This window comes from Haemorhous mexicanus, chromosome 27, assembly GCF_027477595.1.
Source record: "Haemorhous mexicanus isolate bHaeMex1 chromosome 27, bHaeMex1.pri, whole genome shotgun sequence".
Lineage (NCBI taxonomy): Eukaryota > Metazoa > Chordata > Aves > Passeriformes > Fringillidae > Haemorhous > Haemorhous mexicanus.
In genome coordinates, this window is record NC_082367.1 from 5,566,683 (window position 1) to 5,582,674 (window position 15,992).

Genomic DNA, 15,992 nt, shown 5'->3' on the forward strand with positions numbered 1-15,992 from the left:
CAGCGCTGGGCTGAGCCCACATCCATGGGTTGAGTCAGCATGGATGGCAAACAAGTCTGGGCTGGAGAAGCAGCTCAGCTGGCACTGCACAGACCCAGCAACACCGCAGTGCCCAGCATTCCAAAGCTGGTGCCCAGCTCTGCCCAGTGCCAAATTCCCAGCTTTTCCCTGCACAGGAGCTCCCACAGCCCGAGGTAGATGCCCCATGGGGCACTACAGGAATAATTCCACGCTGAGGAACACAAATTGGAGGTTTAATCTAATCCCCACCAAAGCAGGAATCTCCAGAGCCCGCGCCGGCAAATCCACCCACGCAGCTCTTCCCTGGCAGGACGAGCCCTGGCTCTTGCCACATGGCACAGCACAAGGAAAAACTTGTGCTCTACCAACCCTCAAACCCTCCTAGGTTTGGATTTGCCAGGAGAATCCCAAAGGCTGTCCTGGTTTCACCAGAGCAGCATTCCAGGCACAAATGGCACTGACATCCTCCAGGAACAATGGGACACCAACAGCCTGGCAGACACAGCACCAGGAATTTGCTGCTCAGTAGCTTTGGATTCAAATTCGGGGCTGGTTCCCAGTGCCAAACCACAGTGTAACCCCCCGGGAATTCTGCCTTAACTAGGACAGGCTCATCTGTTGCAAACTCGATGAGATCATTTCCAAGTTCCTGTTTAACAGGTGCCAGCTCCTCCTGCACCTGCTGTGTGCACAGGGCTCCCTGCCCCCACCACGCTGGGAACATCTGCTCAGCTCCCTCAGGAGCTGTGCAAAAGGTGACTGGGAGAAGGAACCAGATCTCCTGCCCTGTGCCCAGAGCAGGGAACCGGGGCCAGGTAGAATCAGAGAGCAAGGAAACCGCGCTTGTTAACAGGGAGGGGAACCCACAATAATCCTGTGACTTTATTTGCATGTAAAAGAACAAAAAAAAATATCCTCTCCACAATAAAGGCAGGCAGAGCTCGCTGGGCTCTGGAGCTGCACCCCCGGCCAAGCTGGAGGAGTCGGGGTATTTCTGTCTCTGAGATCCACACAACCACATCCCAGCAGCTCAGCCATTCCAAGGATGCAGCTCTGGCAGGAATTCACACTTTGCATGGGAGGAGGCTCCCAGCAGCCTTGCCCTGGGGCCCAGCCCGTTCCAGGCATGGGAACACAGCGGGATGAGGCCACATGAAGAGGATCCCATGCAGCCGACGGCCTTTGCCGTCACACACCTGCCTCACCCCCCCAAAAAATGACTCAGCTCCTTGGTTCAAGGCTGCCCAGGACTCAGGAGCTTCCTCTCCATGCAGGTGGGTGCACAGCTGCTCCCTCCTGCAGGCCTAAGGCAAAGGCAGGCTGCCATCCTCGTCCGAGGTCTCTGTGTCCCCACTGTCCCCCAGGGTCCCTCTGGCACGGCCGGACGCCTCCAGCTTCCTCCTCTTCTTCAGGTGGTGCAGGTGGGATTTGGAACGTGTGTGAGCTGGAGGAAGAGGCAAACAGAGCCTTTAATCTGTGGAATTTGGAGGAGGAAACAGCCAAACCCCCCCACGCAGGGCAGAGCACCCTCCCTTCCCAGCACAAGTCACTCCCAGAGAAAAGTGAATTCCCAAACCCTGCCCTGGCTGCTCCACTGGACACTTCCAGGACAAACTGTCAGGGCTCAGAAGAGGACAAAGCTCCCAGACTTCCTCAGGAAGAACTGAGAGAGGGAAAAATCCTGGTTCTATGTAAGCAGAAGATTCCAGGCTGTCACTGCCAGCCTCTCCAGGAAGAGGGAATGCATTTCCCAAGAGGTGGCACTTTGCAGCCTGCAGGTGAGGTTGTGCAACTCCCTGCTCCCCATGGAGAGCTGCCAGGATCATTTGTAGGACTGGATCCCTGCACCACAGCACTGGGAAGATCCTGTGCGTCCTACAGGGCAGCCAGGGAAAAGCCTGGAGCAGAATTCAACTTCTGAATAACTCCAGGGCAGTGCCCCAGCCATGAAAGCACTGCAGGAGTCAGATGGGAACAGAGGGGTAATCCCAGGGATTCAGCTTGGAGCAGCAGGAGCTGCATTTCTCAGTGAAATCACATCCTTAAGGACAGCCAAACCTCCTTATCATCGGTTTTATCTCAGGGGAGGCTTTGTCTGACCATCTTGGCGGGGTGGTTTTGCCTTTTCCAAGAGATCAGAGCAGCAATTAAAGCACAAACTTTTCAAGCAGGGCCTTAATTAAATGAGGGTATGTGCTCTGCTGAATCAAGGCCCTCAGGTGTTTTCCAGCCATTCTTTTTCTGCCAAAGGATGAAATCACATGCAAAGCTGCTGCTTTATCACAATGCTGGAGGGTCACCCTCACCCTGAGAAAAAGTCTCACCTCCTGCAATTTGTCACAAGCAACACCAAAGCTACAGTGGCTGAGGAAGTGCCAATTGCTGCTGCTGTCTGGGAAGTTGGGCTCTTGAAGTCCATATAAATTGTAAAATCAGATATAATTTTAGAATCCCCCAGAGCCAGCAGGGTGCTGGGAAGCAGCTCCCAAAACTCTCTGTCACCTGAGCTAAGAAAACAGACCAGAGTGCAGATCCACCCAGTTCCCACCACTGTTTTCACCTTCCTTTTTTCCATTTTGCAGGCACAAGTAACACCCAGGCTTTGGAGCGTTTTTCTCCCACCATCTGTGGATCTGAGCCCAGTTCAGCTGGATGCAGAGAACAGCAGCTGGTCTTGGCTGAGGGAGGCACTGTCACCATGGACTGGTGTCTGGGGTGACATCCCTAAGGACATGGAGGGATTTAGAGGAGTTCCCACTCACAGAACTTTCTGGACCTAAAGGATGCCAGAGGCCCCGAGAGTTTTGAGTTCTGGACAAACAGAGTTCCTTCAAAGCACCTCCTGAGCCAGCTGAGATTAGATAAAATAACAACTGCCCTTAACTGATCTCACTGCAAGGAGCCTCCCCCAAAGAGCAGCTCCAGTCTTTGCTCTCAGCACTTCCTCAGTCAGGAATAAGCAACTCCTTCAAACCCAACAACCTGGGAAATTTATCTTTGGTTGTGTCTCATCTGCTTGTTTTGGCTGGGGCAGAGTTGATTTCCCTCCCAGTAGCTGCTCTGGGGCTGTGTTTGGATCCGTGCTGAGCTCAGGGTTGATAACTCGGGGATGTTTTGTTGTTGCTGGGAGCTCTGGAATTGAGTCAAGGCCTTTTCTGCTCCTCACGGCAACACAGAGGGGGCTGGGGTCGCACAGGGGCTTGGAGGGGACACAGCTGGGAGAGCTGACCCCAGCTTACCCCAGGGACAGCCCAGGCCATGCAGCTCACACTTCCTGGGGGAAAGGAAAGGGGGGACATGGGGATGACGGCATTTGTCTTCCCAAAGTCATGTTAGATGTGATGGAGCCCAGTTTTCCTGGGGATGGCTGAGCATCTGCCCAACCACGGCAAGCAGTGAATTAATTCCTTGTTTTGCTTTGCTTTGTCTATTAAACTTTAACTCAACCCACAATTCTTCTCACTTTTACCCTCGCAATTCTCTCTCCCAGAGACAGAGAGTGGGGGAGTGGCTGTGGGGGGCTGAGATGCTGGGGTTAAACCATGACCCTGCACATCCTGTATTTGGGCAACACATGGAGATTTACCAGTTTCATTTCTGCAGACAGTTTCTCCACGACTTTTTGTTTCTGGTTCTCAGCAGGAGCCTCCCAGCCCAGAAAAATTCACTGACTTAATCTGATTCCAGCTGAGCTCTTTTAAACTAAGTCTATGGAAAATAGAAAATCCCTTTCTATTACTATTACAGCTAGGAATAGTTTAAAAAGAAAAAAAAAACCCACACATAAGTAGGAAATATTAGAGCAAAACTGAACTATTAGAAACATTAAGAAATTTTCATTTACACAACAGAACTTTAGAGGACAGACATTTGCTCTGTGCTTTTTGAAGAAGCATCCACAGTGTTGTGAAGGACCAGGAGCCCTGACTAAACACAGCAGCTCTGAGCTTGATGGCACATACAGATCCCTGGTGTGATGCTGTGTGTGTTTTCTGGGTGCTGGGAAGGGGGGGAAGCCCAGGCAAGGAGGGAATCCTGACAGATGGCTCCTGTGGCACAGCTCCTGCAAACAATCCTTGACAGGCCAGCATCATGAGCTGGGGGTCATCTGGCCACAGGGCAGCTGCTGCACCACCCCAGAGAAGCTCAGCCCTCCCAGGTGCCCTCCTGTGCCCTGTGTGGGCCCTACCTGCCCACTCCCTGTCCCCGATGATGAGTCTGGCACAGAGCTCACACACGCGATGGCTCCGCTTGTTCTCCTCGTCCTGCTCCATCCTCAGGGGCTCTGCCGGGGGCTCACGGCCCTGCAGATCAAATAATGCCTCACATTGGGCTCTGCCACCAAAATTTGCCTCTGTTCACTTTCATAGAGTTTGGGATGGGAGTTTGCCAGACTCAGATACAGCAGAGTTTTACCAAGTGCAGCACTGGGCTTTGGGGAAAATGTTCAGCTGAGACAACAAATTACTGCTGCACAGCCAGCTCTGCTCCAGGGACAGACTGTGTGCCCAGTGAGGGGACCTGGAGACCACAGAGAAGTCACTCAGTCGAAGCCCAGCTCCCCAGTACCTGGATGAAGCTCTCCACGATCTCCAGGGCAGGTTTCAGCACATCCTCCTCCCACCGCTGCAGATCAGACACCTCCAGGCCATAAACTGGGGGCACGTTGGGCCCAGGACCTACAGAAACACCACAAGGGTGGTCAGCACCAGAAACCCTCAGCACCCCCTCCCAGAACCCAGGGCAAGCAGAGGGATCTGCTTTTTCCTATCAGCATTCAGAAGCCAACAGCACCAGGCTGGCCAGAGCCAAAATTCCCTCCTGCAAGCAGCAGGAACACCTCAGGACTTAGGGAAGCATCTTCACAGCTGGCTGCCCTTGGGAGAATGTTCTGGAATCTCAGCATGCCAACAGCCCATCACAACAACAAGCACCACAGCCCAGCCCTGGTGCACAGGAGGCTGGGAGATGAAAGAGCTGGATCCAGGCACAAAGCCACCACACCAGGCTGACAAGGAGATGCAGGCATGGAGCCTGGATGAGAGATCTGAGCGTGCAGATTCCCACTCAGAGCTGGAACTGATTGTGCTGGGGCTTATGCTCCTGGTTCCTGGCAGGAGATGCTTTCCTAATGACAAGGGACAGGTTCACAGCCACCCCTTTGGTCTCCTCTGGCCCAAAGCCAGGACACAGGGCACTTGCTGCAGCCAGGACAGGGTGAAACAGCTGCCAGCAGAGAGCACCTGCTCCCTGGGTGACCTGGCTGCTCTCCATGGCTCACCTGCCCTCCACGGGCACCTGGCTGTCCCTGCCTGGACAAAGCCATCAAAGGCTCCACGTGCCAGTCCCCAGCAGGTGCTGGCTTTATTGCTGTGCCCACAAACAAGCCCCTAACAAGCCCATCTGAAGCACACCTGCCACCAGAAAGGTGAGCTGAGCTGAGCCACCCAGCACAGGGCTCTGCCAAAACTCCTGCGCCTCCTTCAAAGCCCATCTTTTTTTTGACTCGAGTTTCTCCCTGCCTTCTCTTTATTTTTTTTTATTATTATTTATTTTATTGTTGTTTTGCCCCTACTGAGCACCTTTCAACAAGTGCCCGGCTCCCAGCTGCTGCTGCTGGCCCTGCTCCAAGGCTGGGGCTGGGATGGGGAAGTCCTGCTGGCTCCCTGCCACCACACAGAGCACGGCCTGGGCTGGGAGCAGCCACGGGGCTGCTGCTCCTAATCTGGTGGGCAGCTGTCAAATGGGCTTTGCTCCCTGCCAGGAGCATGTGTGGGTGCGTGGGGACCCCCTCCCTGAGCCCCTCAGGAGCATTTGGCGGGATAAGCTGCAGGGATGTTGTGACCATCATCATCATCTAGCAGTGCCTGACACGGGGCTGAGCCTCTGCTTGGGATTTATCCCTCCTGATGGCTGGGAGGGGATGAGGTACAGGGGTACAGGAGACAGAGCTGGCTCTTGAGGGTCTGGGATGAGAGGCTGTGGGCAGGACACTTCTCAGGAGGGGCAGGAGATCCACTCTGCAACCCAAACCAGCAGGAAGGCATTGGGGGAGGGTGGATGGGGACATTGGGTGGCTCCTGGAGGGTCTGGTTGGGAGCAGACCCCCAAACACAGGCTGCCCCAAAGCCCCAGAGTCCCCTGTGGAGCTGGAGTGGGGCATCAGGAGAGGAGGGAGCAGAGGACTCACGTTTCAGGAAGCGGTTCCGGACCCATTTGTTCTGCCTCCGGGCGTATCTCTTGGTCACCTGCTTCAGGGCCTGGATCCCTTTGGAACAGAGGGATTAAACACGAGAAATAAACCCCAAAGGTCAGTGAGAAGAGGCTGTCAGCTCCAGGGGAGGGAAATTACACAAGAAAGAAGTCTGTGCTGGGTGGCACCATGAGAATTATTTTTACTGTCAGTCTGGGGGTCTGTGCCTGCACTGAGAAGAGGCTGGACAAGGTAGCCCAAATGTCCCTGAGTAAACAGAGGGTGCAAAGAGCCCAAACCCTCCACCCTGAAGCTTTAGTAGGACAACCTGCTCAAGTGCTGCACTGCTCTCATAATGCCCAATTCTCTGCACAAATGGAGCCCAGGACTGCTCATCCACGTAGCAGAGGATGATTTACCACTTTACAACTGCTCAATATTTAGTACCAGGCTTATCAAACCCCTCCTAATCGTCTCCCGAGCAGTCACAACAAGTTCCTTCTGCATCAGACTTGTTTTCAAGCCTTTTATCATTTCTGGGGTTTCTTCAGTCTCTCCTTCCACACTGAACCCTCCTTGGCACAGATGGACTTTGCCTGGGCCCTCCCTGTGGAGATCAGCTCCCCTCCAACACTAGCCCAGACATTCCAGAATAACACACCACCAAAGGCTGCATCCCTGCTGAGTGATCCCCACATTCCTCGTCACCACAGAGCTGCTGACACGCCGAGTTCTGCTTCATTCCTCTTTTCCAGCCCTGCTCTCCACAGCATTCACACCCCAGCTGGGATTCCAACACCCAAGTGGACCTGCTCCAGATCCCAAGTCACCTGTACCCTGTGCACCCTGCAAGGAGGCCTGAGGGGAGGGAGGGGCTGCTCTGGGTGTGCTCAGAGATGCTCTCCAATCACTGGAAAATGAGTCCCTGCCCCTCTGACCTGGCAGAAGTGGGAAATGCAGAGAGAAAGGTGCAGCTGGGGCTGTGACCTTGGTTTAGAGCATCTTGTGGTGTCACCTGGAGCTTTGTGGGGCACACAGGCTGCTCCTCCCACCTTTCTCCAGCAGCAGGGCACTGGTCTCGGGTGAGCAATTCCCTTCACTGACGAGGTACTCATGGAATTCCTTGAAGCCAATGGACTGGAAGATGCCGTGCTGGTAATCCTGCCTGGAGAACCAAAGGCAGGGGTCACCGTGGGAGACCTCCAGAGGGAGCAGCAGAGAGGATCTGCCTGCTCACCCACCGGTTCTCTGCCACCTTCTCTCGGTTGTAGCGGCGGTGGAAGTCCCGCAGCTCCTCCAGCAGCCCTGCAGCCACCATGTCATCCACCCTCTTCTCCAGCCGTGCATCCAGAGCTGCAGGAGGAGAGCAGGACATGCTGAGCTGCAGGGAGCCCTGTCCTGGGAGCTGCACAGCCTGCCAGGACAGGAGTCAGCATTGCCAGGCTGCTGCTTGACCTGAGGAAGGTAGGGCCTGGCAGTTCTCTGTCACACCCACTGATGCCAGAGGAATTGCTGCTTTCTCCAGGGAGGAGGCTGGGGCAGGAGCAGGGAGTCAGCCCTTCCTTCCTCAGCCAGCCAGGAGCTGCTCTCACCTGCCTGGTCTGCATGGAGCCACAAGATGCAGGAATGTGGGTATTTCAGGGGCCCACCTAAGGGCCCCCCACCTTCCTCCTCCTGCTGCTGGTGCAAGATTTCACTGTGGGGGATCCCTGTCTCTTCAAACACTTGGAGGCTCCTGGAAGAGGAGACACACAGAGCTCAGAGGCTGGGTGAGAATGAGCATTGCCATTCCCCCAGCAGCCCCGGGGGCTCCAGCAGAGGGAACCGCAGACACTCGCCGAGATCCAACCCTCTCATGTGGGGGGAGGGCAGGTCCCAGCCCCGTCCCGTGCCCGGCATCCACGCACACCCAGGTCCTGGGGGTGCAGTGCTGGCACCCGAGGAGCCCAGAGCACAGCCACCCACTCCTGCCTGGCACAGGGACAAATCCTGCAGGGGACAGGGATCTGGCTCCAGCCCTGCCCTTTCCAGCCAGGCAGGGCTGCAGGGAAGGCACCAGCGCTGAGATGCTGCTGTGGAGCTTTGCCCAGCCCAGGCAGGGAGGGCGGGAGCTGGAGGAGCTGTGCTAGTGCCCCACCCTCCATCCCCCTGCACCGTGCGAATGGGGTGGGCGGTGTTCTGCTCCCCGGGGCCAGGGCTCGGCTGGGACGGAGCAGCAAGCCTGGTCTTGCTGCCGTGCTGTTCCCACAGAGCTCAGCTATGTTACTCAGCCAGCAGGGCAGCTTGCTCTTTAAATAGCTCCAGACAAACCCTCTGCTGCTGGGGCACGGAGAGGGAGCAGCCCCAGAGCACAGCCCAGCACCCCAGAGGCAGCTTAGGCTGGGGCTGTGTGGCCAAAGGGCTCAGATCCCAGAGAATCCCCAGCACCGGCTAGGAACCCAGGAGCACCCACCTGGGGTGGGAATGCTCATCCTGCCGTGCTCCCAGGCACACAATTCCCTCGGGAAGGGCTGCTGGGCCCTGGCACCCCCTGCCCCTGGCATGCCAAGCTCACCTGGCCACCTTGCGCTTGTCATGGGGGTGCAGCTTGGCCGCCATCTCCGGGTCCACCTGGCTCAGGCGCCGATGGAGCTCAGCACTGTCCAGCTGCTCCAGCTCCACCTTCCTGTCACTGTCTGGCCTGGGAGCACTGCTGGGCTTCTCCTGTGGGGCACAGGACAGCCCTGAACCAAACCCTGTGCAAGCAACATGATGCCCCAGAGATATGGGGTGAAGGAGGGGCTTTAGGTTCTCCTTGCCCCTCTCCAGCAGGGACAGCACCGTGCCAAATTGCACGAAGTCTGCCCTAAACATGGGATTCATCCTTTCCCAAAGGGATTCACAGCCCCCCACAGTACCTTGGTGTTGATAAGGACCTTCCAGAGCAGGGACTCGATGTAGTAGTTGGTTCCTCCCACAACTATGGGGATCTTGTCCCGGGCAAAGATATCTTCAATGTGCCACAGTCAAGGAGCATAGATGCAGAGCAAGGGGGGAAGGCTGTGGGAGCAGCAGTCTGGGGCTCAGATCCCACTCCCCCAGCCCCAGGGAACCAGTAAGGCTGCAGGACAGGGTTAGAGGTGTCCCTCATCTCTCATTACTCTCTGTCACCTCTGCCAGCCACCACCAAAACTCAGGGACATCCCAGGACTGCCAGGGAGTGCAACACTCAGCACAGATCTCCCCTGGGCTGTCCTCAAGGTTAGCTGGGTAAAAGAAGCCCCAAGCCCCTCTCACCAGCAGAATCCTCTGGAAATATAGTCAGCTGGGATGTGGAGAGCCCAAACATGGATCCCTCTGGCCGTGGAGGGGGGAAGCCCATTCCTGCTCAGCCAGGCAGGCTGCAGCATGACAGGATATCAGAGGCACAGCTTTGTCCCTGAAATCCACCACGGTGTAGTTGGAGACAAGGGGATCCACAAAGCTGATCATGTGGTGTCTGCAGAGACGCTGCTCCTGCGGGGAAACCTTGTTGGTGATGATGTCCAAGCCCTTGTACACCTGGGGAAGAGAAGAGCCTGTCCTTCACCTCTGTGTCCTGGGAGACCTGCACTGACCACTTCCCCCCTGTCCCAGTCACCCCTCCCAGCCCCTGCTGGGGCAGCACAGGCAGGGGCACAGCAGGGGCACGTGCCACGTTCAGGCAGGGCAGCAGGAATCCTGCCAACACCTGCTCCTGTCAGGGCCAAGCTGCCTCTCTCTGCTGTTTGTTCCTGCCCATGGGAGATGAACCGTGGAGTCCAACCGCTCGTGACTGCTTTCCTGCTTTGATACAACCCCGTAATTAGGGGTGGGAGGGCTGATTGAGCTCTTGGACAGTGCAGCCAGAGCCTTGGCAGTGTCACCAGCCTGGCACACAGCTCCAAAATTAGGGCCTCCAAGCGGCCACCCCCTCATCTGCTGTGGCAGCTAAAAGCTCAGGTGTGCTGTTCTCCAAGCACAACACAGATCCTTGTGGGGACAAGGATCACCACTGCTTCCTGCCACACAGAGCAGATTCCAGGCAGGAGAAGTGAGGACAGCTCCTCACCCTGCTTCCCATGCAAACACAACCCTCCTCAGCACGGGGAGCTGGCAGCTCACAGTGGAGCATATAAAGCCTCTCTGTCCAGCCCAGCTCTGTGCTGTGCCCAGGATTGAGCAGGAGGTGGCAAAGGAGGTGCTTTGGAAGGATGTGTTTAGTTCTCAGAGCCTTCCTGCTTAAGAGAAGTCTCCCAGCATGGGATAAACCGGGATGATGGGGAAAAGGACTGGAAATGGCTGTACTCATTTCCTCCTCCATCCCACCCCAGCCAGACTACAAGAAATAAATTTCCCCTTAATCCCCTCTGAGAAGCTGCCAAGCCTCCTGCTGCAGCACAGCCTCCACCCACTGCTCCCCTGGTCCCAGACAGGAGGACAAGGTGACACAGAGGTGACCCACGGGCACCAGGCACAGAGGGATGAGGTTAGTGGAGCAGGGAAGCCCAAGCCCTGCCTGGAGCAGTCATGTGAGCTGCTGGAGCTGCTGGGGCAGCTGAACCAGCTCTGCTCCCACCTTGCTCAACTGCAGCCCTGGGAGAGCCAGGGCTGGCTCCTGCTCCCATCCCAAAAGGCTTGCCCAGGGGGCAGGAAGCGAGGGGGAGAGGGAGGGCAACCAAAGCCTGCAGAAAGGCAGCAGCCCCAGGGGACACTGAGCAGGCAGGACGGGCCCACAGGCAGCTCTGCCAACGTGCCCCGTGGCTGCGGGCAGCTTATTGATCCCTGGGCTGGCAGCTCCACTCAACACGGGGCTCCAGCCAGCACAGAAAGGCTTTGAATTCAGTCAGCTTTGGCTCCCTGCCTGTTCTCCCCATTTCCAACCCTCCAGCTCCTCCAATTCGCACTGCCTGCCTGAAATCCCAGTGAGCACAGAGGGCTGAGAGGCTGCTCAGAATCAGCCAGCAGCTCCCAGCGCCCTGCACGGGCACATCCAGGATACTCAGGCTGCTATCCCCAGCTTCTCCTGGAGATTAAACTCCGAGAGCCTCCCAGAATATCTGGCAACAAGGGGAGGAATGCGGTGTCAGTGTGTGGGCTGGGAGGAAACAAAGGCAGCCTTTTACACACAGGCAGTAAGCCCCGAGAAGGTTTCCACCAGCTGGCTGTCGGCAGGGCCTCGCACCGAGACGTCCTCCTGACACTCATTTCTATTTTCAGCCAGCGGCTCAGATAAGCCTTTGTTGCTTTCTAAGGCCCCAAAACAGATTAGGAGCAGCCTGGAGCAGCCGGGCTCCGAGACACAGAGCACAAGGCAGCACTAAAGGTGCTTAGCCTTGACGGCGTCCTCCCACCTCTGCCTGAGCCCCCGTGCTGGGCTGGAAGGTCAGTGCTGCCCCTGTGGAAAAGGTGGGGAAACTGAGGCAGGACACACAAACCCCCACCATTTTTAGGATCTGCAGGCCTGGGAAGGGCAGGTTCTCCCAAATCTTTGTTCTGCCATTAGTTCTGTGCATCATTCCAAACTCTGTCGCCAGCGGGGGGAAAGCGCCATCCTCACTCTGAGTGCAAGGAGTGCTGGAGGTGACACGACAGACCCCAAACACATCCAGGCCATCTGTGGTCAGGAAAACATCAGGATTTCCCAGGGGCCATGCTGGAGAGGAGCATGGAGGACCCAAACCAAGAGAGGTGCAAGGAGAACATGATTGACTTCCTATCCTGATCCCTGCAAAGGCTCTGGAGATGTCCTGAGTGTCCTCCACGCACTGACTGGCAAGTGTGTGCTACAGCAACTGCATCACCACTCCCAAGGGAGAAATCCAGAAGGGCCACTGGGATCCAGAAGGGACACTGGGATCCAGAAGGGACACTGGGATCATGAGTGGACGGGGCCCTCCTCAAGCTGGCACAGGGATCCCTGCATTTTTACTGCCAGGAATGAAGAAACACGACTGGCTTCACCCTGCCTGGCTCTCTGAGGAATTATTTACTCCTCAACCAAACTCACTGGGATGACAAACAGCAACAGAAAGGACAAAAAGAAAGATTAAGAGGCCAGCAGATTAACCAGAGCTCCTGAGCTGCAAGCAGGCAGCAGTTAAGTCTGTAATTTGAGCACAGCGACTCAGAGCCATGACGAAAACACCCTGGAGATGGATAGAGGGGTGCCTGTGTGTGGGAACAGGTGGGCTCGGGGCTCCCCAGCCCCTTCCCCAGCCTGGCTCCCGCTCCAGCAGCTGCCCCAAAACACTGCCAGCATTTGTCAGCGCTGCTCAGAGCCCAGCAATGAATGCACAGAGGGGGCTGAGGGCGACACGGTCGCTGGCAGCTGTCAATCCCCAACGAGCAATGGGATTTCCAAACCCCGGCGAGTCTCCCGCGAGGACAGCAGAGCCAGCCCTGCGTGGCAGGGGGACAGGGTACGGGGAACAAAGGCAGAGAGAAAGGAGCCCCGGCTGGGGGGCACCGGGGGCTGCCCCGCCTCGGCAGCACGCTGCATTACGGGATAAAGCAGCCGAGCTGCTGGGCCCTGGCTCCACAGTCACGCTAGAATGAGATTAAAAGGAAAGCAGGACAAGAGCCACTGGAGCCTGGATGCCTTCGGGCGCCTGCAGCAGGGTCCTCCCGTACTGCCTGCATTCCCATGGTGGGGGCTGAAAGGAGCAGGGCACAGAATGCACACTCCGAGACATCCACCAGCAGGGATTCAGCTCCTAAACATCCACCAGTGGGGATTCAGCTCCTAAACATTCACCAGCAAGGATTCACGGTGTGCCAGGAGGCTCCAAACACGCCTGCAGAGCTCACGATGCAGCAGCAGCCTCGTGGCCACAGCATGGGCCAAGCCAGCAGCCACTTCCCCGATATTAAAGATGGGCAAAGCTCCTGCTCTTCATGTTTTGCCCTCTCAGGATTTCAGTTCAGCTCAGGCCTCACTCCTTCCCCAAGAGCTTAAGGGAAATATTCCATGAAACTACTTTCTGATTGTTTGCCCCAAATTCAGGAGAGTGAGGTTTTAAATTTAGCTCAGTGGGACACAAACAGTGGCCAGGAAACAGGGAGGTGGGCACAGGACAGCGGGAGTTGATCTCTGAGCAGCACAAAGGGTGTTGCTGGCAGAAAACACCTTTTTATGTAGAATAATAAACACATTTAACATTAAACTTGATGGAAAGTTCACGCCCTATAGGAATTGAACAGTGAAAGTGTGGATGAGTAAGAGAAATATTTTGCTAAACAACAGCAAAATTGTTCTTCTTGTGGTGGCTCAAATGTCCATCCTGCGACAAAGCTCTTGTAGCTGAACTAAATTAAGACCAAAAAATGAATTTTGGCTCCTTGCTGTTGACTTATCCCAACCACACAACTGATATATTCCACACTGCTGCTTGCAGTGAGAAATGAGACCACAAGACACTGTCACTGGCAAGGAAAAAGTATAATTTTTAACACACTTCCCCAAATCTCGTGGTGTCCCTTTGCTGATGACAGAGGATGCCACCCTGTGTGTTGCTCACTACCAAGTTACTCCAGCTGCTGCCTCCCCTTACTCAACCCTTTACAGCTCTCTGCAGTTTCTGGTGGGTTAAAATTAAAACACCTTCACTCTGGTTTCATTCCAAAAGGTGAATTTATTGGGGATGGGGGGGCTTAAACAAATACTTTGAACAAACTCTGCAGTTTTGGTTGTGTTCAGAGCCCACAGGGCAGGGAGGGGACACAGAGGCACTGTCACACAAACCAAACTGCCAGTGGGATGGAAACTGGGCTTGGGGAACTGGGGACGGGACAGGACACTGGAGCTGAGACAGGGGCACCAGGATGGGTTCCAGGGCTGGGACAAGGGCATGGGGAACAGGACAGGGATATGGGGACGGGGCACCTGGGGGACCTGGGGACAGGACAGGGATACAGAGACAGGGACACTGGAGCTGGCAGAGGGGCACCAGGATGGGTTCCAGGGCTGGGACAAGGGCACGGAGAACAGGACAGGGATATGGGGACGGGGCACCTGGGGGACAGGGGACAGGACAGGGATACAGAGACAGGGACACTGGAGCTGGCAGAGGGGCACCAGGATGGGCTCCAGGGCTGGGAGAAGGACACCGAGGAAAGGACAGCGACACCGGGAGCGCATTCAACAGGCAGCCTCCATCCCGTGGGCCCTCCCCTACACACGCACCCGGACACGGGGCCCGGGGAAACCGGAGGGAACCTGCCCGGAGCCTCCGGGGCTGAGCTTTTCCAGGCCCCGACCGGGCCCTGCTGCCCCTCCAGGCTCAGCTCGGACTTTCCCCAGTACAGCTCAGAGCCCTCCCGGTACAGGCCGGACCTCCCCCGGTACAGCTCAGAGCCCTCCCGGTACAGGCCGGACCTTCCCCGATACAGCTCAGAGCCCTCCCGGTACAGGCCGGACCTCCCCCGGTACAGCTCAGAGCCCTCCCGGTACAGGCCGGACCTTCCCCGGTTCAGCTCAGAGCTCTCCCGGTACAGGCCGGACATCCCCCGGTACAGCTCAGAGCCCTCCCGGTACAGCTCAGAGCCCTCCCGGTACAGGCCGGACATATCCCGGTACAGCTCAGAGCCCTCCCGGTTCAGCTCAGAGCCCTCCCGGTGCAGCCCAGGCCGCCCCCGGTGGAGGCCGAGCCCCCTCCCAACACCCGGCCCCGGCCCAGGCCCCGCCGGGGCTCCAGGTGCGGCTCCTCCCCGGCCTAGGCCCGGCCGCGGCCTCCCCGGTGCCCGGCGCCGGCCGTACCTGCATGGAGTCGGCGCTGACGATCTCCCCGCCGAGGCGCAGCCCGAGCTGCAGCGCCAGCGCCGATTTCCCGGTGCCGGTGGCGCCCAGGATCACCACGAGCGGCCGCGGCGGCCGCGGGGCCCGGCCCAGGCAGAGCGCGGCCGCCGCCGCCATGGCCCGGCGGGGACGGGCGGGCGGGACGGGGGCGGGCCGGGGCCGGGGCCGGGGCCGGGGCCGCCCGCGGGGAGGACGGGGCCGGGCCCCGAGCTCCGTGCGCCCCTGCCCGCCGCGGCTCCCCTCCCCAGCCCCCTCCGTGCCCCTGTGTCCCCCCACTCGGTGCCCCGGGTCCCCACAGCCAGCCCGGTCCCCTCCCCGTGTCCCGGGTGCCCAAACCCATCCCCAGCCCCGCGGGCCCTTTTGGGGTCCCCCGTTACCCCCCCAAGCCCCTCACACCGTTGCCCACGCGTGAGGCTGTGCCCCGTGGTCCTTTTTTCAGGAGCGGGTGGGAAGGATGCTGTTGCCGTAGCAACGGGGCAAGGCGATGAGGAGCGGGGCTGTTGCCATGGCAACGGGGCAGAGTAGGATGATGCGCGGGGGCTGCTGCCATGGCAACGGAGAGGAGCGTGTTGCCGTGGCGACCGCAGCTTCCACGGAGGCTCGTCCTTCCTATCGCCACGGCAACAGGAGGGGATGGGGAGCGGGCCGCTGTCCCCGTGGCAACAGAGGGGAGGGAAAAGGGGAGGCCGTTGCCATGGCACCTCCGTGGTGCTGCTCTCCCTGGCAACACACATCCCTCGCCATGGCAACAGGGAGAGGGAGGCTGCGGGCCAGGGGGGTGCGGGCAGCCGGCCCCCCTCGGCAGGGAAGGGATTATCGCCGCCTCGGGAAACTGTCCTAAAAATTTGCCAGCCCAGGCGTGAAGGCGGCATCGTGCCCACAACACCCCCGGGCCAGCGTAGGGATGGGAGGGAAAATGTGGTGGGCAAGCAGAAGTGGTTCGGGGGGTACAGCAAAGAGCAGGGTGTTAGCAGGGCAGTGTGC

General features: G+C 57.8%; 1 protein-coding gene across 2 annotated transcripts; it reads right to left on the reverse strand.

Moving 5' to 3' along the window:
- Positions 1-864: 864 nt before the first annotated feature.
- TRIT1 (tRNA isopentenyltransferase 1) lies at positions 865-15,142 on the reverse strand. Of its 2 annotated transcripts, XM_059868626.1 has the most exons (11): positions 14,970-15,142; positions 9,612-9,754; positions 9,112-9,208; positions 8,769-8,917; positions 7,807-7,949; positions 7,456-7,567; positions 7,267-7,379; positions 6,212-6,289; positions 4,591-4,700; positions 4,211-4,325; positions 865-1,465 (listed from the first exon to the last, which is right to left on the reverse strand). In XM_059868626.1, exons 1-11 carry the CDS (start codon positions 15,123-15,125, stop codon positions 1,326-1,328), a joined length of 1,356 nt encoding a protein of 451 aa, XP_059724609.1. In that variant the 5' UTR covers positions 15,126-15,142; the 3' UTR covers positions 865-1,325. The 2 variants fall into 2 exon arrangements, with proteins under 2 accessions (XP_059724609.1, XP_059724610.1); XM_059868627.1 differs by lacking the exon at positions 4,211-4,325.
- Positions 15,143-15,992: the final 850 nt, after the last annotated feature.